The following is a 24,138-nucleotide window of genomic DNA, read 5'->3' as shown; positions in this document are numbered from 1 at the left end:
AAGCGATCTCTAGCGGCAGAGTATTACATATTGTGCCTTTAAAATAAACCAATCTACAATAGGTTTACTGTAGTAACAATGGCCACAGTACCGTTTTTTTTCTCTTAAACCAAACATTCATTACACAAATAATAATCAAATAAGACCAAAATAACTTTACATATTTCTATATTAGCATACTGGCACTAAAATATACTAGAGTCGCACCGATACTAGAATCAAAAGAAACAGATTTATACTCAACACAGATTCATTATTGACATTTATTTACACCTGGAAAAAATATACTTGTTCTTCATTAAGGAGTAACAGAACAATGAAATACTTTCTAGGGAAAAGCTATTGTCGGTTACAGAAAAAAAAATAAAATTAGTGGTTAAGGGTTTGATAGAAAAATATTGTTTATGCTGAAACAGACTGTGGTTCGATGTACATGGTTTACAAAAACCGTAATTTTCCATTTATATCATTCTATAATAATCACCACAGCAACAAATAAAACATCCTGTACAATAACTACCAATATAAATGAGCAGATCAAAAATACAGATGTTAGAAAATATCCATCAGTATAACAAACAGGCGTCGTGTCAAAAGCAGTTCGTTATTTGTATTAGAATATCAGAATATACCTCTTTAAAATTCAAGCATGTTAAAATAGGTTTGTTCTTCAAATATAAAACATGAATGGTTGCCCAACAACCAGTTTTCACAGGCCTACTGTCACACAGGCCCAGATTCATGTGCAGGAATTAGTATTGTCAAAAATACCGATTGCGATAACAAAGTCGGAATTAAAATTTAAAAAATGCTGTTTTTTCAAGCGCTGTTGGGCGGATTCGTAAACCCCTCTGATTGGCCTTTGTGTTCGCGCGCTCATCACCAGATATGTCTGTGATTGGCTACAATGATCAACGCACGGAACCGTTTGAATTTGAAAGCGGGAGCGTTTGAAAGCAGTAGCCAATCACAGATATTTCCGATGAGCGAATTGCCAATCACAGATATTTCCGATGAGCGAATTGCCAATCAGAGATATTTACGAATCCGCTCAACGGCGCTCAAAGCCTCACATTTTCAAAATGTCAGTACCGACTTCGTATCGCGGTTGGTATTTTGACAACACTAAAGGAAATGAACATTAAACAACATATGTAAGGCGTCCCATGAGTCCAAAACAAACCAGCATAATCAACCAGATAAAGCATTCATATGGAAAACAGTGTCAGTTAGAGAGTGAAGTTGTACAGAAGTGTGACGGTCTTTGGTTCTTCACCGGTTTGTCTTTCTAGCTCAAGGCACACAACAGAAAGTTTGTATTTCCATCTTCAAATATCAAACATGGTTGACTTCATGGAATATGACCAGTTGTAAAACACAAGCCATAAAAATGTGTTTTTGAGAAGAACGTCTTCTGTTGCTTGACACGCTCCACAGATAAAGTGCAAATAACAGAAGCTCGTTCTAAAGGTCAAACAATCATATTTCATGACATTAAAGCACTCATGTACTCACAAACTACACGCTTGGTCCTAAAAGAGATGGAAAATCGATCAAATCAAACTAATCAGAAAATGAAAGGCACAAAGAAACTGCAGTATTCACCTTTATCAGTCAAGCAAGTGTAAAGAAAAGCTGTATTTGAAGACTGTATTGTGTGTAAATATCATTTTCTGAATGACGATGTATATATGATATTAAAGTAGAAGGAAGACCACAATCTCAATGCAGGAAAGTGACGAGGCTAGTTCTATTGGTTTAACCAGTGACCGGTCATTCAGTTTGGTTAAGGTGGAGAGGAAAGGAAAAGACAATGGCTATTTTCCCTTTTGTGGTTAGTCAGCTTATGAATTAAAAATGAAAATAAATACATGTAAAACTCCACTGGTCTTCGTTGGGTTTGCCTTCATGAGAAATAGACACCATTGCATTTGTGCTGTAGAGTAAATGCCGGACACCTGCGATAATGTGCTAATTGACCTTGTAAAGATGAATTCTACTCACACTAGTGTCCTTCAACATTTATACGTTAGCAGTGTTGGTGTCTGTTAAAGGGGAAATAAATCTGCCTGTTATTGCAATATCACACCAAATAACATGATTCAAAACAGTGAATTTCATGAAAACATTTCCAGGGAACATTTCGCCCCAAAATATAATGGAAAATATATATATATAAAAGCCCATTTTTAGACCCATTAAGATTTTTAGCATATGACATTTTCTTGATAATTAAGTACATTTCAGCATAAATTCTGTAATGCATAATTTTGAGTTTCTCAATATTCATGGTGATTCTCTATAATAATAATAGAAAAAAACCCCCACTAATAATATTTAACAATTTAATACTTCATAATTTAAATAATGTCATGTTTTTCAAAGTACAGTAATGAAAATTAGATTTGGTGTATTATAATAATAAAAACTGGGTTTAAAATGTGTTTAATTATCATGAAAATAATGCCACAGGGCTAATATATGTATATGTATTCTATGAATTTTATAGAATTAGAATATGCTTAATTTTCTTCATGGAAAATATAGTTTCTTAATTCCTCCTTCATTTAGGGGTGAAATATGACCTGATCCTCACAAAAATAACGCCACAATAAAATGGTCTTAAAATAGGCTTCATTTTCTTTATGTAAAATATTTCTTATTCCCTCGTCCTCATTTTGGGGTGAAATATGACCTGAACATGTTTTTGACACGTTTCATGAATGGTGATGTTCTCACGCCAGATGTTCTGGTGTCACAGCACAACCATTTAAATATTTCCATTATAGAGGTGAACATGAATCCGGCCCGTTCAGATCCAGATCGCTTTTTGCTGATTCCATCATATAAGCATCTTCATGTTTAAAATCAGCAGGAATGTTAATCTCACACAGTGAGACTTACAGCATTCAGACCGTAACACGTGTGCATCATTTCTGCCATCATTCGTCCCTCACACGCTTAGTCACTTCCTGTGCTGTCGTCTGTGCTGTTTTTGGCAATGCCAGCATTGTCCGTTCAATGGCACTCAGATCTGCAGCAACAAGTGCACTTGGAGGAGGATCCAGCAGAAATCCATCACACGTGTGGAAGTTTGTGTCTGTTAACCCCGTATGAGCCGCAGTCTGGTCTGTCAGCGTTGGCTGATGGTCAAGGGCTTGGCGGTTTATGTAAGATGCCCTGCAGGTCCTCTGGAAGAGAGAGTATGATGGTCTCGATATGGGACTGTAGTTTAGGCAGAGTTCCTGGTTTGACAGGAAGTTGATCTTTCTCGGCCTGAGTCTGAGACACAACAAGGAGATGAATTAGATTTTTACAATCAATGTAGTTGTGAAACCCCCCCCCACCCTTACGTTTTTTAATGCAGATTTTACATGACAATTTACAATTTTTATGTGATATCCCAGAGTTTGCATAGAAATAAGCATATGGATATGTAGCTGATGAGATGTGCACATATGATACACAACTGTTAAGTTGTCGTAATACACACAGAATGACTGAAGTACTGACCAGTTTCTCCTTGAGTTTGAGCACCAGATCGACCGTCTCCACCTCCGTGTGTTTCTGTATCCGCAGCTGTAGGTCTTCTTCACAGAGGGCCTCCAGATGAAGAGCTTCCAACTTCTGCATCATCTCCTTCCTGCGGTTCCTGAACCAGCCATCGAAGTTCGGAGACCTCAGGAACTGCCTGCGCGAGTCCAGAACAGATGAAAAGAGTACAGATGCATTTAAAATGAAACTTTTTACATTGAAGAAAAAAAATGCATATTCGCTATATTGTAGATAGATTTTCCATGACTTTTCATACATACATAAAAATTATATACACAAGTTAATTAAATGAATATATAAATTAATAAAATATATAGATACAACATATAAATTATATACATTATATATAATATATTAAAGTATATATAATATTAAAGTGTGTTATATATATATATATAATCTCTGAGAGCTGCTGTACCTGTAGAGGCCGATCCAGTCTCCTTTGAGTCGTGAGGTGAGCTGAGGTCCGGCCTTCTCCAGTGTTTTCATGAACTCCTCCTGGTTGAACGGCCGTAGCTGTGGAGGACTCTGGGAAATGAGAGAAGGAACCTTGTGAGTACCCTTAAAAGTTGCTAAATTGATTCATCTAAAAGGAAAAGATCTTTAAAAATCTGTCTTACTTTCCAGGGTGAAATGCTCTTCTGTAGAGGCATTAGACTGGCCACATAACGCTCCTGCAAAACAACCATATAATATGAATTATAATATTATATCCTACATTTACGGTCTGGAAGTTAAAGCATGAGACTTCATCACTTTAGCATGTATTTACCATGTTTTTGAAGTGTTATTTTAGCATTATATATATATATATATATATATATATATATATATATACACACACATACATACTATTTTTTGCATGTTTAATTAGCTTTTGTATTGTTTTCATTTTAATTTTAGTTTTAGTAATTTCGTTATGTGCTTGTCATTTTTAGTATTTCTATTTAGCTTTAATTTAATTTTATTTCAGTTTTAGTAACTTTAGTACCTCAACTTGAGCTTCTTTCTGTTAGTTTTCAAGGCAACATTTCTATTATTATTATTTTTAAGTTTTTCATCTAATATTTGTATTTAGCTTTAATTTATTTTTATTTAAATTTTAGCAAATTTTAGTAATTTCAACTTACACTTATTTATTTCCAAGGCAATATTTCTAATTTTTGTTTACATTTTTTAAGTTTTTCATCTAATATTTATATATAGCTTTAATTTATTTTAATTTTAATAATTTAACTTAAACTTAGTTTTAGTTTTCAAGGCAACATTTCTAATATTTGTTTCCCTTTTTTTCATCTAATATTGATATATTTTTTTATTTCAGCTGTATTTCAAATGAAATCAGTGATTTCAATAGTTTGTTCAACCCTGTTCAGGACATCCCATGGCGGTTGTGAATGGCATCGTGTCATTGATGTTGTTTGTAAAGAAATGTTTGTACCAGTGGAATGATGAAACTCTGTGTAAGTTCCAGGAAATATCGACGCAGAATTGCATTCTGGGCCGCTGAAGGACGCTTCTGTTGAACTCCCTGATATTAACCACAAAAACACTGAATTAATACATCAGCTTGAATGTTTGAGCAGTGATATAACACACCAGAGAGACTCTCACCTTCTGGAGCTGCTTGATAATGTCCTCGTCTTTGTTCAGGAAAGGTTTATATGCAGTGTAGACACCTGAGACGAACAATCCTTCAGTTACTTTAACAAACACTGAGCTTTATTTATTCTTTTGCTTTTGGAAATTTACAGTTTGGGGTTCAGACATTAACAGAAGGAAATACGAAGACCAGGTTTGGAGGTACTTCAGGTTTTTTGGAGTAATGAATAAAACCGACATGAATACAAACACAATAAAATGAACTCATGATAGTTTCTCTTTCAAGTCTCACCAGGTTTCGAGTCCAAAGTCTTCAGATTTTTTAGTTTCTTCACTTTCATCTGTTTGGCCATCTCTCCTTTAAAAAAAAAAAATTAAGACATTTATAATAAAGAACAAAGCATATATTTTCATTTGTATTAATGCTTTACTTTTAATTCAAACTTTGGAAAATCATAATATTGCTCGAACATGTCAATGCTTCATTAGCTTTAATTGTACAGTTTAAAGGTCAGAACCTGCTTGCTTCATGTCTCCGATGCGGATGATGTGAGGCCAGTGCTGGAGAGTTTTGGCAAAAAATGGGTTCGTAACTCCCAAAATGACCGAAGGCCTACAGCACAACACAACACACAAACACAAGATACGGTTAACAGAGACCCATAAGAGTGTCACATGATAGAGCACAAACACTTCCTCTCTGAGCTCCAGAAATATCCTCATCTGAATTAACAACCTCATCTCATCTATCATACGATCATCCTGACGCTGATTGAATTACAAGCTGCGTTTGTAGGTCAAAAGAACAAAAACTCGAAATATTACAAACCTGTCCACACACACACACACACACACACACACACACACACACACACACACACACACACACACGGGAAATACACACAACTGTATATTTTAAAATACATACTATACTACTGTACTTATAGCTGTATTATATACTAAATAAAATATAATCCAATTTAAATTACATTTATTACAATAAAACATTTGAATAAAATGAAATGAATATTACAATAATTAATGCAGTATACTGAATATATTCAATTATAATTTATAAATAAATTATAAAAACAATGAAAACAATATAATTATACAAATATATATATATATATATATAAATAAAAGAACAAGGACAGGAATAGTCCCTCGGTTACTTCATTCAAACAAACGCGCTGGTTTTATTTATTTGCTTTTTAGAAAAATACAGTTTGGATATCTGAAAGATATTAACAACAAAATAAACAACATCAGAAAAATATAATAAAATACAATATTATAAATTATATTTACTATAATAAAATATATATAATGTAGTAAATATTAATACATTAAATTACATACATATATATATATATATATAAAATTGTTGTCAATAAATGTTATGATATTTTGTAAAGAAATTGTATTATGTGCATTATACTTTGTGTGTACATATATTTAATATTAAAAATATATCTAATTTAATGTATTAATATTTACTGCATTAAATATTGTAATATTGATTTTATTATATTTTATTATAGTAAATATAATTTATAATATTGTATTTTATTATATTTCCTTCCTTCTATAACTATATTTATACAGTTATATATTGTGTATGTGTGTGTATATATAGTGTATATACATTTTGTGTGTGTGTGTATGTATATATACATATAAATATACACACACACACACAAAATATAATGTTTTATATTTAATATCTATAAAAGACTGAGCCTCACTCATCCAATATATATTTATATTTTCATGCATGTGAAATCTTTCAAGTCACCTTTATTTATTTGGCGCTTTTTACAATGCACACTGTGTCAAAGCAGCTTTACAATGATAACAGGTACATAATTTTGGCAGCTTTTAAAGAAAATGGTCTCATTGTCCAGCTTAAGTAAATTCAGTATTGATTCATTTCGTTGTAAAAATCAATAGTTATTAATGTAGTTCGCATACAATGCTGTCAATGCAGGCAGATCAAAAACATTATTGAATAGTCCCCAACTAAGCAAGCCAAAAGCGACAGCGGCAAGGACCCCAAACTCCAACAGGTGACATCAGGTGACAAACGGGTGATAAAAATGAAGAAAAAAAATCCTTGGGAGAAACCAGGCTTTCACATTGTTTACTTACGGAGCTTGTGTTCGAGTGGTGTATTCCTTAAACTCACTGTCATGAATGGTGAAGTACGGCCGGAAGTCACTGCAGTAGCGCAGAGGAGAGACACAACTGCACACAGACACAGATTGGTTTGGTTTAAATTCACATCATTAACTAGCATTAGAAGATGATCTAGAAGTAGTCAGCATATGCTCTGGAACCACCATCTTTTACTCGTAAAGAACACTCTGCTCATGTTCAACACTATGAGTCTGTTTGCATTGACGTGTGGTGGGACTGTCTCTGTACATCACACACATCCTGTGACTTCAGACTTATCTAGCCGCCCTTCTTCAAGGTCGACCACAGCGTGGTCAGAAACTCAGCAGCATCACAGAGCCATAAAACTTGATCTGTCTGCTGTTAAAGTACTGAAATACATCCCATACACTTGGATGCACACTGAATTTGGACTTTTTTTTCCACATTTTTTAAAGGAAAAAAAAAAATTCAGATCAGCAGAATTCTTTGGAATGGATTTAAATATAATAAATTTGTGTTCAAATGCTTATTCTACCAAGTATGATTATTTATTATACATTGTAGTCTATAATACTGCTGTTTTAAAAAAGCAAGAAGCTTCACGTTACAGTGATTTTACCACAGTTAAGAGGTCTTAACAGTTGTAAAATCACTGTAACAATTTCACGTAGCTTATTACTTTATTCGCCATACCTGACCAATGCTAACACAGTGTCCGAAGATTCTGCCGGCGACGGAGCCATGACCACTAGCGCTTCACCCAGCAACACCAGCTCCCACAACATCTGGATATGAAAAAACACTGGATGGAAACACCTGCAATATGAGAAACAGTGAAAACGTGAAATTAATGGATGCTGAAATTAAAAGGTTTTGTTTTCTTCAACACCATATAATGAGCGATTTGTTTATACGATTAATCTGTAAACATCATTATGACCAAAAACTACCGTTCATAATCCCTCAGTTTTTATTTTGTGTGTGTGATATATATACAAAATATAGTACACACAAAATATGTTTTATACTTAATGTCTATAAAAGACTGAGCCTCACTCATCCCATATATATTTAAAAAGTTTAGGGTAAGAACAAATTTTATTTTTGGAATGAAATTAATACTTTTATTTAGCATGGATGCATTGAATTGATAAAAAGCCACAGTAAAGACTTTTGCATTGGTACAAAAATTTCAAATAATGTTGTTCTTTTGAACTTTCTATTCATCAAATAATCCTGGAAAACATGTTTCACAGTTTCCACAAATATATTAATCTGTTTTCAACATAGATAATAATCAGAAACGTTTCTTGAAGAGCAAATCAGCATATTAGAATGATTTCTGAAGGATCATGTGACACTGAAGACTGGAGTAATGATGCTGAAAATTCAGCTTTGATCACAAAAATAAATTACATTTTACTATATATTCACATAGAAAACAGCTATTTTAACTTGTAATAATATTTACTGTATTTTTGATCAAATAAATGCAGCCTTGGTGAGCAGGAGAGACTACTTTCAAAGACATAAAATCTTACCAACCCTAAACTTCTGAATGTGAATGTCCTTGCATGCACTTTTCTCACTTACCAACAGGAGGCCCCAGAGGACAAGTAATAAACAAATCCAGCCCAACTATGACACCTAGTACACTATGTACCAGTCACAGTAGCACACAATAAACGTGCTTTACCTGAAGAGATCTACTTCATGGACGGTCGGCAGAACGATGGACACCAGACTGTCGCTCTGCAAATGAAAGATTACACTCCATTACATGAAAGCAAACTGACGTAACCCTGTAGAATATGACACATCAGCACCATCGCCTACAGGCCTGGCAGCGGCATTGGTTTTCATACCGGTGCGGACTGGACGAGCTGAGAAGTTCCAGGCTTGTCATAACACGTGGGGATGCGTAGCTGAAGAGAGCAGATGGCAGCACTCGTTAATAAAGTGCACGTGGTTTTCAAAGACTTGGCTACTAGTATCTTACAAAGATCCAAGGAAAGAAAAAGCATTTACCTTCATGACCACACCCATGATGGGGAGCGTAAGAATCTTCCCTGGACACGGCGTGGGCCACCGGTCGATGTCGTTGCAAGCTTTAATGTAAAAACAAAAACACTGTTGGTTGAATCAGTGTTGGTTTGTTTTACAGAGTTGTTGTCCATGTTTTCAGGACTCACCGGCCTCTAAACACGGCTCCTGCTTCTCGAAGTATTCTGGGGCGATGAGCTTCAGCAATGAGTGGAAAAAGGTCACGTAGGGCAGCTTGCTGATGAGGACCAGAGACTGGAGGAGACACACACATGCATACATGATGAGAGAGAGATCATGAAGTTCATAAATCCTCTTGGGATACAAGCCAGAACACAACAGACAAGATCTTAAAGGAGTGGTTGATTATGATTTAACTTTTTTAACTTTAGTTAGTGTGTGATGTTGCTGTTTGAGAATAAACAACATCTGCAAAGTAACGACACTCAAAGTTCAATGCAAAGGGAAATATTTTCTTTTACAGAAATGCTACAACAAACGGCTGGTAGGGACTACAATGAGCTTCTTCCCGGGTTGGTGACATCACTAACCCTAAAATTTACATAAATCCCGCCCTCGAGAACACGCAACAAAGGGGGTGAGGCCATGTTGGGCTGCTTTAGAGAAGAGGAAGAGTTGTTGTAGTAGAGTTTTGCGTCATTTTACGCCGGACTGCTTCACAAACGAGGGTCAATTCAACGCTGGATTTGCACAAAAGATTAAAATGACGGCACATGCTAGTGGATGAGTTGAATCAACTCCACAGCAACTACATAAATTTATCCACTAACCATTCAGAAACGTCTAAAAGTTGTAACTTCTTCCTGAGTCTCTCCATCAGTGTCGACTCCGGTTTGAACAATGTAAGGCTGAACACCGTTACTGACAATCCTCATTTTGGCTGCGTGAGATTCTCCAGCTTTGTTGTTGTTGAGCGACCGAAGCGCGAGCTGTTAAAGCTCCACCCTCTTCTGGAAAGGGGGCGGGAGCAGCAGCTCATTTGCATTTAAAGGGACACACACAAAAACTGTGTGTTTTTGCTCACTTTTTAAGCGAGTAAATGATGACACAAAACTTTGTGACTTTTTTCTTTCATGGCAGAGAAGATGCTATACATTGCATTCAGACTTGCATTTATTCTAATAAGTTTTAAGACACATTAATTGTGATTTTTGTCATTTCTGCAGCTTGACAGCCCACTTTATACTTTCATCGTGTGGTAAATGAGCCATACAGCATAATTGATACATCAGACTTTTATGGCTCATATGGTATGATATAGCGAGAATATGGAGCTCATACTCAAGGAGGGAAAAAACATCAGGAAAAAAATATGCAATTTGGTGCAGATGCTGATATTTATATGGTCAAAAAGTAAGATGAAATTCTGATAGCCTGTAATGTAAATCAATTAGACAGTTATACTTTTTTAACAGTATAAAATGCATATAAATATCAGCCATCACTCTATATCTGCCAATAATATGTCTTAGTAAGATGATATTTAAATGCTTAGTTTTATGTAGTTTTGAAACATATAATGCAATGCAATATAATGATGATTGAGAGATGAAATCAAAAACCTGATGGATCATATTTGATTTAAAAATGATGTCTTGATAATCAAGTAAACCCAAGTTGCTTTAGTTCAATAAGTGTTCATGTTGAAATATTAATAACAATATAAAAGTTAGTCTTGCATTTACTTCATAAAAATCAGTAAAGATTTTACAACAAAAAGACACGAGAACCACGAGCTGAAGGGGGACGTTTGTACAATTATACTAAAAGGCGTTTTACTTGCCTAAAAGTCTAAACTATGAATCAGACGACAGAGGACTATAGGTGATTATGTGTGACAGGTTTTCAGCAAAGTTTTGATCATGTTGATAATTTAGAGGCTTTATAATTTTGTGTATCCGATATGATACAGTAGGCTTTACAGAGTTAAAGACCAAACATAAATGCATCAGAAATCAGTTGGTAGCAGAAAGAAAACAACTGTGGGTCACCAACATCATTCCGTTAGCAAAGAAAACAAACTGGGTTGTGTCGGCTCATGTCAAAAACCACAATGTTTTATTGAAGCGCAGTGAATCAACTTAAGAATTGCATAAGAAGCCGCAGGGCAGAAAAGGCCCCAGGAAGCTCCTGTGTCTTCAAAAATAACGAGAATTAAAGGCTCTTGAAAAATTCCAGAACTCCCAGCTAATCTCCGCCTCTATTTTTAGGGTGTGAACAACGTTCGCTGGTGATAGATCAGAATCACACTTCTGCTGCATGCAGAAAATCAGACACAAGATGCTTGTGTGGTGTTGGGACTTGTTCAGTGCTGTGCTTGATCGTCGCTGGCAGCACAGGAAAACATACTAAACATACATGGGAACCAAACTGGGGGCACAATGAAGCGAAAAACCATTTGAGGCTTCTCATGGACTGAAAACACCACTTAATTGTGCTCAAATCACTGACATACATTACTCAAACAATGGACCTTTACACAGACTCTAATGACACGTACAGATATTAATATCACAAATCTAGCAAAGCTTCTTTTTTTTAATTTTATGAACATTTTTGAATTTATGAACATCATATAACACTATACTTTGTGTTATCTTACCTTGACATTAGTTAACGCAGCTGGGAGTGATGGTAAATTTGACATCTTTCTCTCTTCTGACCAACGTAATTAATCTTTTTCTGTTTTTTTTCTTTTTGAAAATCATGGAAACACTATTGTGGATTTTTTCTTTTGCTATTTGAGAAATGAAAACGCAAAAATTATATTTTCTGTAGTCTCCTGTTCATGGCTATAGAGCACAACAGTCGGGATCCAGAAGTAAAAATTCAATTCCATTTAATTTTCTTCATAGGGAAATTGATTTTTAACGATAACTTTTAAAGACATCTCTACTCTGAGCTACGAGGTTGTTAACCGATGAAATTTGTTTCACTTTAAGCCATCAGCCTGCATTATTTCAACTTATTTTTTTAAAAATACTTATGTTTAATAGTGGCATTTTTGGTGAAAGACTACATTACCCATGATGCTGTACAGAAAATTCCACCAATCAGAGAGGCTGAAACAAGAAAAACATGCCAAACGATCTCTTTTGCTCCGCCCATGTATTGCATTTTATTTTTGATTTATGTATTTTTATTTTATTAATAACAATATTTTTTATGACACACACACACATCTATATATATATATATATATATAGTCAAACCACATTTTTGATATATTTTTACTAGTGGGTGCAGGACACTATAGTTCATTTATGTAAGTGAGGATAGCAAAATAAAGTAAACTGTGACATATTATACCCAAAAATTATTCATAAAGTGGACTACCAGTAAAATTGATAAAAATTTGTAACCAAAAATTATTCAGACACTTTGACCTGACCATGTTTTGCTTAAGTGTTATCTGACATAATTAAGATTAATGTTTTCTGACACAGTTTAACTCTGAGATCTTGTCATATTTTATTACCATTTTTTTTAAACTATAGTGAAAAAACTGTATTAATGAATGAAATGTTCAAGGTGTTTGAATAAATTTTGGTTTGACTGTACCTAGAAGTAAAGATTGTAATTTATTTTTTATTTTATTTTTATTTTATTACATTATATATATTGTATTGTATTTTATTTTTTATTTAAATATATATTTTTCTAGCATTTTTTATTTTATTAATATTTTTATTACACACACACACACACACACACACACATATATATATAAATATATGTATATTTTGCAACAAACTTAAAATATATTGTTTTATATATATAATCAACATTTGTAAATGCAATGCTTTGCAATGCTTCATGGGATTGTAGTTCTTTCCCTCACTAAAGTTGGTAAGTTCACAGTCTTGTACGGATTTCAAAAAATCCTTTATGCTTCAAATCAAAGTTTGATTAACCTCGTAGCTTGTTCATTACATATAATGCTTTAACAAAGACTTTTTTAAAAAAAAAAATCCCTATAGGAGAAATCAATTGAAAAAATACTGTTGCACTCTATATAAATATAGAAGTATAGAACTATGACGACTTGTGCTTCTGAGAACCCTGAAAATGTGAAAAGGATCCATTTGAGTAGAGGACAGGAACATAACGTTGTATAAATTAAGATATAATGTGCACCAAAGGACCAGGAACTAGCTCTTGGGTGGATGAAACACAAAATGCTTCAGTGGAATTGTTTACTGCACCACCAGAAGTGACCTGCAAGTTTCAACAACTACTGAATGTCACTTCAAATCCATCACCTCCCTGATCAACTCAACGTCTGTCACGAGGCATCAGGTTCGTACCTTCTGAAAGTAGCCCCTCTTGAGAGACTTGTCTCGCACCTGTCTGAAGTACACGTACCCGTAGTAATAACCCTGATCTCTCTGTGGGAAAAACAGAAGAAAAACGTGCACATTTCCTCTTAGTAAAACAAAGTATTTTAGTGACATTATGATTAATTTAGGGCAATCTTCACTTCATTAGCAGGTTTTTGTGAGATAGGAGTTAATGTTGATGTCTTCAGCAGTCAGCACTGACCTTGAGACTGACCGGCGCATCCCGGTCGAAGTGGTCGAGGAAACATCCGAGTGACGACTTCCTGCCTGCGGCCTGCCGGAAACGGAAGCAGAACTGCGTGTCCCCCAGACAACCTGTGACCAGAGACACAAACAGTCATGCTTATCTGCAGAACTATACAGCGCAAATGTGCATGGACTGAATCAAGGACATTTTATTGAAGCCATGTTTTCATCTGAAGTGCTTGTTTTTTCCAAAACAAATCTGACTTATTAAGTTCAGCCATAATATTTAGTCTGCTGAAACATTGTGTTCTGCATCATCTCTCGGATGTAAAGGCCATGGTACAAAAATTATTCTGCTTTTGTATTTTAAAAAAGGCTTAAGTTTACATCAAAGAACAGTAAAAATGCACTCGACATAGACAAAAGCAATGAAGACACTTATGTCATCAATTTTTCTTTTCCATTTCCATCAATATTTCCAGAATTCTTTGGCCGATACTGATAATTCTTTATATTTAAAAGCCGATAACCGATATATTGGCAGATAAACCTAAATCCATTTTTTTAAAAAAATTATTTTTGGATAAAATATCCATTATTTATCGGTTTTAATATATCGGCCACATTTTCTTATCAGGCCGATAACGATAACATTAAAAATGGACATATATCGGCCGATACCGATATGGTGGCCAATATATCATGCATCCCAATAAAATATAAATAAAAAAATACAAATTAAATACAATCTTAACTTAATCTGGAGCTCACTCTGTAATGTGTATGTTGTGTAACATGGGAATAACATTTTCAGGTCTTCAAGACATTCACAAATAATCAAACACAAGACACAACATCCATAAGTAAAGGAACCATCTGGAAATTATACTAGAAGAACCAACAGAACCACTGACTCCTACATTTCAGAATCACTGACACCTCAATTCACTTCAGGCTGTTCTGATGTCCCAGACCCGACTGCTCCGGTTCAGATTAGAACAAGCGTGTTCTTGTGTTCGTCTCTATTTTTGGCTTTTCTGCATACATACAGTGATGTGTGTGGGCCACAAGGAACAAGGAAGGTGGTTTGTGTGAGTGTGAAACCAGATTACTGGATCTATCTGTAGGCCGTGACTGATGGATTACCTCATCCTCCCCCTTAACCCTTTCCTCAACACCACGGGAGTCTATAAAAAGCAGCGTTTACACAACATTTAGAGTTAATCCTACTGTATGCACCTCTGAGAATGAACAACATCCAACTACATGCTCGTTACATCTAGAAAACCCATTCAAATGATCAAACACAAGATGATCAGAACAATCATTTAATAATTATGATCTATAACTAAGGCTACAACTATGATGATAAAGGGACAGTTCACCTAAAAATGAAAATTATCCCATGATTTACTCACCCTCAAGCCATCCTAGGTGTATATGACTTTCTTAATTCAGCCAAACACAATTGGAGTTATATTAAAAAATATCCTGGCTCTTCCAAGCTTTATAATGGTAGTGAATGGGGGTCGAGATTTTGAAGCCCAAAAAAGCGCATCCATCCATCATAAAAGTAATCCACACGGCTCCAGGGGGTTAATAAAGGCCTTCTGAAGCAAAGCGATGGGTTTTTGTAAGAAAATATCCATATTTATAACTATATAAACTATATTTACTGGCTATACACTATAATCACTCAAGCTCCTCTTCTCTTAAATCGAAATCCTCCGACATTTCTTGAAAATTCTCATTTTAGACGTCTAATTCGAGATCGGTATATTGTTTGGCTCTATCCTCTGCAATTCCGCATTTGTCAGTATGCTATGAGTCAGGTCAGAGGTCACTCTTCCGCCTGTGTCATGACAAATCGGGTCCTCCCTCGAAATCGGGTCAGATTATCCTAAGTATATACAAAAGATATTCATTTAAAATACCCATATAGCTTACTATATAATGCGTAAGAAAACAATTTAGTGCATTTATTAACCAACTGAACGTAATTTCTTACACTAATAATAATTATAATAGCCTATTAAGTGAATAATTGAACATTAATTTGTTTCATTTATAACTTAACTACTGTATTTGGACAGTCAACACTTAATTAACACATAATTACATTAAAGATGATTGTGAATACATGTAGGGTAAGTGCAACTGTGTGTATAAACTAAGCTATCAGGCTAATCGGGTATCTGTATGCTATGCTAGTACATAAGCTAACTAATAGTCATTATAACATAGTCGAAACAGCATTTATCATAACAATTTTGTAGGAATTATAAACAGGCGCTAAAGAGAGTACCTATTAAAAGCAATTTGAACCAATGGGATCGTGTGGGGTCCTAATGGAGACTTGATTTCGCACAATTTGTCACTACACCAGAACTAGACTTGCGTACGGCCGTTTCCAGAAGCCAGTGATTATGGTTTATAAAGCTAGAAAGATGGATATTTTCTTACAAAAACCCATCGCTTCGCACCTCCTGGAGCCGTGTGGATTATTTTTATGATGGATCGATGTGCTTTTTTGGGCTTTAAGATCTCGCCCCCCATTCACTACCATTATAAAGCCAGGATATTATCTAAATATAACTCAGATTGTGTTTGGCTGAAAGAAGAAAATCATATACACCTAGGATGGGTTGAGGGTGAGTATATTGTGGGATAATTTTCATTTTTGGGTGAACTAACCCTTTAACATGGAAAAAACTAAAGGCAAAGAAATACATTTTTTTGTGTGTGTGTGAAATTTACTAGCAATTTCAGAGTGAACATATTTTCTACACCAGTGTAGAACAAAAACGTGCACTTCATACATGGAATCTCATCCATAATTATAAGACATTCACAGATTTACTGAACACAAGTGAAATGAATGCAGTTGGCCGCATTGCTGTGGAGAGACTGAACAACGCGTAATGCGTCACAACAGATGCACTTCTTCACATCTGATGGGGTGGCAGGAACTCTGTTGCCACAGCAACCCGCATGCTTTTCTCATGCCTCACCCACAGCATGCGAGAAAAGACGCTAACGCACACCAGAAATTTCCATATGCACAGCCTGACCCACAAACACTGGCATCTGACTCTTGGCCCTTCACGAGGAAACCGGCTCCAGGAAACTGATTTCAGAGATGAGAGGCATTTTCAAAACAGCACAATGACAATATCTTGGGTGAATCACTGTAACAGTGAATCATGGGTTATGAGAGCTGGATGTCCTCTAGATAAAGAGCGAGACCCACAAGTCAAATCAGTTTTGATTAGGTTACATCTGTCAACGAACAGACCATTTACAACAGGATATCCTGTAAGTGTAGAAGGTCTGCATTAGTGATTTTACCACGGTTAAAGGATGTCATTGGGTAGAATACCATTCAAAGTTTGGGGTCGGTAAGATTTTTGGCTGCATTTATTTAAAAAAATACAGCACAAAAAGTAATATTGCCAAATAATATTGCAATTCATAATAACTGTTTTCTATGTGAATATATTTTAAAATGTAATTTATTCCTGTGATCAAAGCTGAATTGTCAGCATCATTACTCCAGTCTTCAGTGTCACATGATCCTTCAGAAATCATTCTAATATGCTGATTTCCTGTTTAGGAAACATTTATGATTATTATCAATGTTGAAAACAGATTAATATTTTGGTGGAAACTGTGAAACATTTTTTCCAGGATTCTTTGAGTTCAAAAGAACAGCATTTATTTGAAATAGAAATCTTTTTTCTACATTATAAATGTCTTTACTGTCACTTTTGATCAATATAATGCGTCCTTGCTGAATAAAAGTATTAATATCTTCAAAAATAAATCTTACTGACAAATTTTTGAACGCTAGTGTACTTGATCTGAAAACATCAACTTCTATGCAAATTGCAAAAGTAATATGATAAATGACACCAATATTAATATATTTAAACACATATACGGGTCAATGGCGTGACGGGTCATTTTTTTGTCCAAAGGCCTTAATAATAATAAAAAAACAAAGATATGACATTCAAAAGTATTTAAGGTAGTACAACTAGATCTCTTTTATCGAATCCAAAAGGTTTTAATTAGATTTTGCTACATATAAAAGGTATTTTAAAGAATCTGAAGTGTCAAAAGGTCATTCGGTTTAACCGTCCAAAGGCCAACACAGCCATTTCATGTTTTAGTGATTTAAAATATCTTAAAAATGTAATAAATGTATATATTTTTTATTCTGGCATGATTTTATAACATCATAAATCAACATAGTGCAAAATTGTATTAAAATTATGTGTAGAAGTCGTTGCTTTGTTATGAAAAAGAATGTCCGGAAAAATGAATTTCATATATGTCATTCGGAGTAACCAATATAAAGGGACCATTTTGGATCAAGTCATGCGGTCAGTATCATGTGACAGGATGTGACATCATTCAGACACCTGCAAAGGACCACAAGGTCATGAAGCAAAGTAACTAACTCTCTTTTAACTATTTGAAAATTTAATGTTTTCACTTGCTCATACGCATGTCCCGAAACATCAGGTCATTCGGTACAACCGCTATAAAACATGGAAAATGTTGTAATGTTTTAAAAACTTGTACTAAATATAAAATGTTTGATTGTCCTTTTGCTAGCTAACTAGCAAGCTAACTAGCTAGCTAGATATCAGCCTGTTAGCATTGTTCGAAAATATCGTCATTCGATATAACCAAAAGTGTCATTCAGTAAAACCGAAAATTTTGGTTAAACCGAATGTCTTGTTTGGTGACAAATTTTGTCCATCTTGTAAAAAAAATGACAAAAGCAGTGTTAATTGATTATAAAAACCACGTAATCTCATTGTTAAAACTTAATAAAACTTAAAAATTAATTATATCTCCATTATGTTTTTTTTTACACTTTTAAAAACCTTATTCGTCAATGACCCACATATTAAACAATAAAAATAATCCCAAACCCTTTCAGAGCCTTGCTGCATCAGACAACAATTATTGTGCCGCCATAATCTTTAAATGCTGTCATCCAGTCAGATTTTCAGAGCTGGAACTATCGATATGATAAGACTGCCTTTCACTAGCTTGTAAAATATGATACACATTTGTGCTTTCAACAAGACATGCTACATCCTGTAAGATAGTGTACTGTACGAGAGCTGAAGTGAGTAGAATGATGGGATAGGGTATCTGCTCATACATCAGGTTCTTCAGTTTCAGAAAGACGAGAACAGGATCAATATCACACCAGGAGACTCACAGTGAGTGAACTCCACAAACACACAAATCCAGAATAAGACCATCTGCGTATTTACAAAGTCATTAACTGGACTGTCCTGTAATCTTCAAATCCTGTTCCTCCTCGTTTGTACCTCATCGCCGCTATTAATAACCCAAGTTTATTGCAAACTAAATTAACATGAGCTGAATCTGTGTGAAGAAGATCAGAGATGCCATTTTTATCACAGCTGATACTGTGGAAAACAACACCGACCGCTCTATTTACAGTATTGACGAATGCTGCTGTTAGATCAAGTGAAGTTGTCAACATAAAATGTAAAAAATTAAAATTAATTATTTACATAAAAAAAAGAAAAAAATTAGCTGTACTACAACAGTTTTCCCCTAGGAGACCACGAAACATTTTTATTTACATTTATAAAAAAAGAAAACAATTAGCTGTGGCTAATTAACATTCTGTAATCATTTATTCAGCTTCATAAATTTGTTATTAAACAAGCAAAACTTAAAGGATTAGTTCAGTTCAGAATTAAAATTTCCTGATAATTTACTCACCCCCATGTCATCCAAGATGTTCATGTCTTTCTTTCTTCAGTCGAAAAGAAATGAAGGTTTTTGAGGAAAACATTCCAGGATTTTTCTCCATATAGTGGACTTCACTGGGGTTCAACGGGTTGAAGGTCCAAATGTCAGTTTCAGTGCAGCTTCAAAGAGCTCTACACGATCCCAGACGAGGAATAAGGGTCTTATCTAGCGAAACAATCAGTCATTTTCTAAAAAAATAAATAAAAATAAATGTATATACTTTTTATCCACAAATGCTCATCTTGCACTGCTCTGCGATGCACCACACATTACATAATCACGCTGGACATAGGCGTAAGTACTGCGGTAGGGTGAAAAACTCCATCTCATTTTCTCCTCCAACTTCAAAATCATCCGACATCGTTGTTTTACCCATTTTTTGTAAAGGCCATTTGACTTAGTCTTTGCACGTTCGCTTTGTAAACACTGGATCGGTACTTCCGCCTACGTCACGAGTGACCTTTCCAATGTGATTATGTAATGTGTGGCACATCACAGAGCAGTGCAAGATGAACATTTGTGGTTAAAAAGTATATAATTTTTATTTTCTTTAGAAAATGACAGATCGTTTTGCTAGATAAGACCCTTATTCCTCGTCTGGGATCGTGTAGAGCTCTTTGAAGCTGCACTGAAACTGACATTTGGACCTTCATCCCTGTTGAAGTCCACTATATGGAGAAAAATCCTGGAATGTTTTCCTCAAAAAAAAACTTAATTTCTTTTCGACTGAAGAAAGAAAGACATAAACATCTTGGATGACATGGGGGTGAGTGAATTATCATGAAATTTTAATTCTGAAGTGAACTAATCCTTTAAGTCATTATTCGTTGATTATCTATCACTCTGCCACAGCTCTTAAATCACTTATATATTTAAATATACAGCGTGAAGATGCTTCATGCCATGTTTGACATCAATGATACTGTTGCATGTCTCAAAAATGATTATGCATGGAAAATCTCAACTCAAGGTCAACAGGGTGATTCATTAATACTGACCTTATTCATTAATAGCAAACGTAGCAAAATATATACTGTGACAGAGCATCTGTTACGAATGCATGATCACACATATTGACCTACCCAGTGACGGTCCATTATTATCTCTAATACAGAAGAGTCAGATAGCACTCCACAACCCACACTGTGTATGCGCTTGCTGAGAGGGAGGACGTCAAGCTCTCATCCCACACACATTAGTGTAAGGCACACGGGTCATAGTACTCACTCAGATGAATTACAATCCTCTAGATCAAACCTTAATCGTAGGAAAACACAAGTCACACACTACAACTGCACTGCCTAATCACAACACAGACACTTTGAGCACAAGTAAGACTCAAAAATACAGTATGGAAAGTGACTGACGTTTATGCCAGTTTTAAAAATACATTAAAGGGGTGGTTGATTATGATTTCACTTTTTTAACTTTAGTTAGTGTGTAATGTTGCTGTTTGAGAATAAACAACACCTGCAAAGTTACGACGCTCAAAGTTCAATGCAAATGGAGATATTTTCTTTTACAGAAATCGCTACAACAAACGGCTGGTGGGGACTACAACAAGCCACAACGAGCTGACGACATCACAAACCCCAAAATTTACATAAACCCTGCCCCCAAGAACACACAACAAAGGGACTGAGGCCATGTTGGGCTGCTTTAGAGAATAGGAAGAGTTGTTGTAGTAGATTGTTATCATGCCGTTATTTTACGACGGACTGCTTCACAAACGAGGGTCAATTCAACACTGGATTTGCACAAAAGATTAACATGACGGCACATGCTAGTGGATGAGTTGAATCAACTCCACAGCAACTACATAAATTTATCCACTAACCATTCAGAAACGTCTAAAAGTTGTAACTTCTTCCTGAGTCTCTCCATCAGTGTCGACTCCGGTTTGAACAATGTAAGGCTGAACACAGTTACTGACAATCCTCAATTTGGCTGCGTGAGATTCTCCAGTTTTGTTGTTGTTGAACAACCGAAGCGTGAGCTGTTAAAGCTCCGCCCTCTTCTGGAAAGGGGGCGGGAGCAGCAGCTCATTTGCATTTAAAGGTACACACACAAAAATGACGTGTTTTTGCTCACATACAAATAGGGGCATATTTGACAAGCTATAATAAATGATCTGTGGGGTTTTTTGAGCTGAAACTTCACAGACACATTCTGGGGACACCAGAGACTTATATTATATCTTGTAAAAGGGGCATTATAGGTCCCTTTAATAATCACTGAGATAAGAAACATCTGAACTGCATTATAAAATACAAAGATACTGAAAAGCACACAGTTCTGACAGGATGACTGAATAATAAACTTCCTTTCAGCTTTAAATGTGTGATCTACTGAACTTTCCACAGTCAAAAACATTAAAAGTTTAGGATGTTCAAATCTATAGGTGACAACATCTGTGCATCAACGGTTCATTATTTACAACAGACATAGGAAGAAAGCCATCAAGAAGAAATGCTATTTTACCTGAATTTGAGTCTGGGAATGACAGATAGCATATACTGGTTTTCTAAAATGAGAGAAACAAAAGAACACTCAATATCTTCAAACTGAACATCAGAATTCATGGTTTAATCCAGCAAAATGATATAAAACAACCATTTTATACCTCTTTTTCAGTGAGTTTGGAGTGGTGTGGGTAGATCACCTGCAGCAAACAAGAATAACATGAAAAATGTGAGAACGCTTTACTTTTCAAACTGTATTTCACTATCAAATGCATAAACGGCACATAGTAGATGTTGTTAGTCACGTAGCCACTCTTGAGATGCCTATAAAATCACTGTGATTAGACCAATCGGCTTTACTTTGGATGTTTTAGTGAATTTTTCGTTCACACAAACCAAGCTTTAGGTATGGACAATTATGATCTTACAAATATTGGGGTTCAGTCAAGTATAATTAAGTTTAGATCAACACACTTAAAAATAATAGACATAAACCCATGACGATAACAGCTGTCAGACAAACTACACACACAATGTACACAGATATATTACAAAAGTGTTTGGTTTGCACACACTAGTTGTAAACAGAAAGTTACATTAGACTATGACACAAATAAAGGAGAATAAGCTTATATACATATAAATGGTCAGACTTAGCACCAATGAACAGCTTACAATGGTTCAGCATCCTTCTGTACTATAAAATTAACATATATATGCTTTTTGATGACTCAACTACTTTTGTTAGCCACAGATGCTAGCAGGTTTTTCCATTGACTTCCACACAGTTAGCCGGCTAGCAGACCACCTCACAGATGACAGCTAAACAGACAGCACTAAATATGACAGTCTTCTGTACCTCCACAGCTTGCCCGAGCTCCAGATCGAAGCCGACCACGCAGATGCAGTGGAGCCAGGTGGAGAAGCGGTCCCACGGCAGCAGTAACGGCTCCGGGTCCGGGTCTTCTACTGCTGGAGGCCCATCGACGGGCATTTCCTCCGCCGGAGACACTCTCAGGGTGTCTTCCGGCTCCTCGATCTGATCTTCGAGTTCCCCAGACCCCTGAAAGGCCATGGTGATACTCTCAGTTCGATCCAAGTGGGTTAGGACTCGGTTTATTGATGAAAACTGCAGGAACTTGAGCTGTAAATACAAACACGTCCAGGATGAAAGGGGCGGAGCTTGCGGGGAGAGCGTGCTAACGTCATGAGTGAGCTCAAGATTTGTACGGGAGCGCGCACGCAGCCACAACAGTGTCTTGTATGATAGATATTTGCGTATTTGATGTACATATTCATTTTTTTGAATTACATTTTGAAATGTATTGGTTTTTGGCTTAAATATGGGTTTATAAGACTTATGAAGTATGTAGTTGTATATTTTTATGGCACACTTGCTGAGAGTAATAACATTTTTTGATATGTAGTTAATATTGTGGCCTATATGTGGCACTTTAACATCTTATAATGTCTCAGGTGCGTCACTGAACCACACCAATGTTTGCATATAGATGTTCCAACAGTGATCACTTAATTACTTCTTATGGGTCACACCAAGACAAAGCAATTGGATTAGCCTGAGCAAGACATTAAAGTCAAATCAGCATGCTCCATTTGGTATGACAGATGTTCAGTGTAATTTAGTCCACAGATTCCAAGTCCAAACAGAGGGACTGGGGGTGGGGTTAGCTTTGAAACCATCTCCTCCTCTCTGAAACAAAAATACAAAAATGCTTTCCATAAATAACTTGTACTTTTACTGGGAGCCAAGAAGCACCTTGCAAATGCTTTGATTTTGCCAGTATGCATTTGTTTTGTCTGTTTGGTCAATATTTTAAGTAAACCCTCCCCAGTTTTCCATATTTACAGTAGGTACTTTTTTAAATGAATAAGTTGTGCTAGAGAGCGAGGGAAAACTGGCTTCTTTCAATGTTGTTTTTAAAAGGCACTCCAGGATGCACCTC

The 24,138-nt window shown here is 35.5% G+C and overlaps 1 protein-coding gene across 1 annotated transcript; it reads right to left on the bottom strand.

Moving 5' to 3' along the window:
- Positions 1–245: 245 nt before the first annotated feature.
- dennd6aa (DENN/MADD domain containing 6Aa) lies at positions 246–23,378 on the bottom strand. The gene is made up of 19 exons (XM_051911737.1): positions 23,034–23,378; positions 22,336–22,374; positions 22,194–22,236; positions 13,924–14,036; positions 13,689–13,769; positions 9,510–9,615; positions 9,346–9,425; positions 9,183–9,242; positions 9,014–9,069; positions 8,011–8,133; positions 7,309–7,404; positions 5,676–5,770; positions 5,450–5,515; positions 5,170–5,234; positions 4,997–5,086; positions 4,176–4,229; positions 3,974–4,083; positions 3,514–3,691; positions 246–3,282 (listed from the first exon to the last, which is right to left on the bottom strand). Exons 1-19 carry the CDS (start codon positions 23,247–23,249, stop codon positions 3,151–3,153), a joined length of 1,803 nt encoding a protein of 600 aa, XP_051767697.1. The 5' UTR covers positions 23,250–23,378; the 3' UTR covers positions 246–3,150.
- Between the last annotated feature and the right edge of the window lie 760 nt (positions 23,379–24,138).

The sequence above is a fragment of the Ctenopharyngodon idella genome, chromosome 11 (genome assembly GCF_019924925.1).
Source record: "Ctenopharyngodon idella isolate HZGC_01 chromosome 11, HZGC01, whole genome shotgun sequence".
Taxonomy (NCBI): domain Eukaryota; kingdom Metazoa; phylum Chordata; class Actinopteri; order Cypriniformes; family Xenocyprididae; genus Ctenopharyngodon; species Ctenopharyngodon idella.
Note: the sequence above shows the minus strand (reverse complement) of the source record. Positions and strands in the feature narration are given on the sequence as shown.

Coding starts and splice junctions, on each gene's coding strand:
- dennd6aa (XM_051911737.1), bottom strand. CDS start 23,249: ATGGCCTTTCAGGGGTCTGGGGAACTCGAAGATCAGATCGAGGAGCCG. Junction 22,375..23,033: donor AGCTCGGGCAAGCTGTGGAG/GTACAGAAGACT, acceptor TGTTTGCTGCAG/GTGATCTACCCACACCACTC. Junction 9,070..9,182: donor AGCTCGTCCAGTCCGCACCG/GTATGAAAACCA, acceptor TTTCATTTGCAG/AGCGACAGTCTGGTGTCCAT.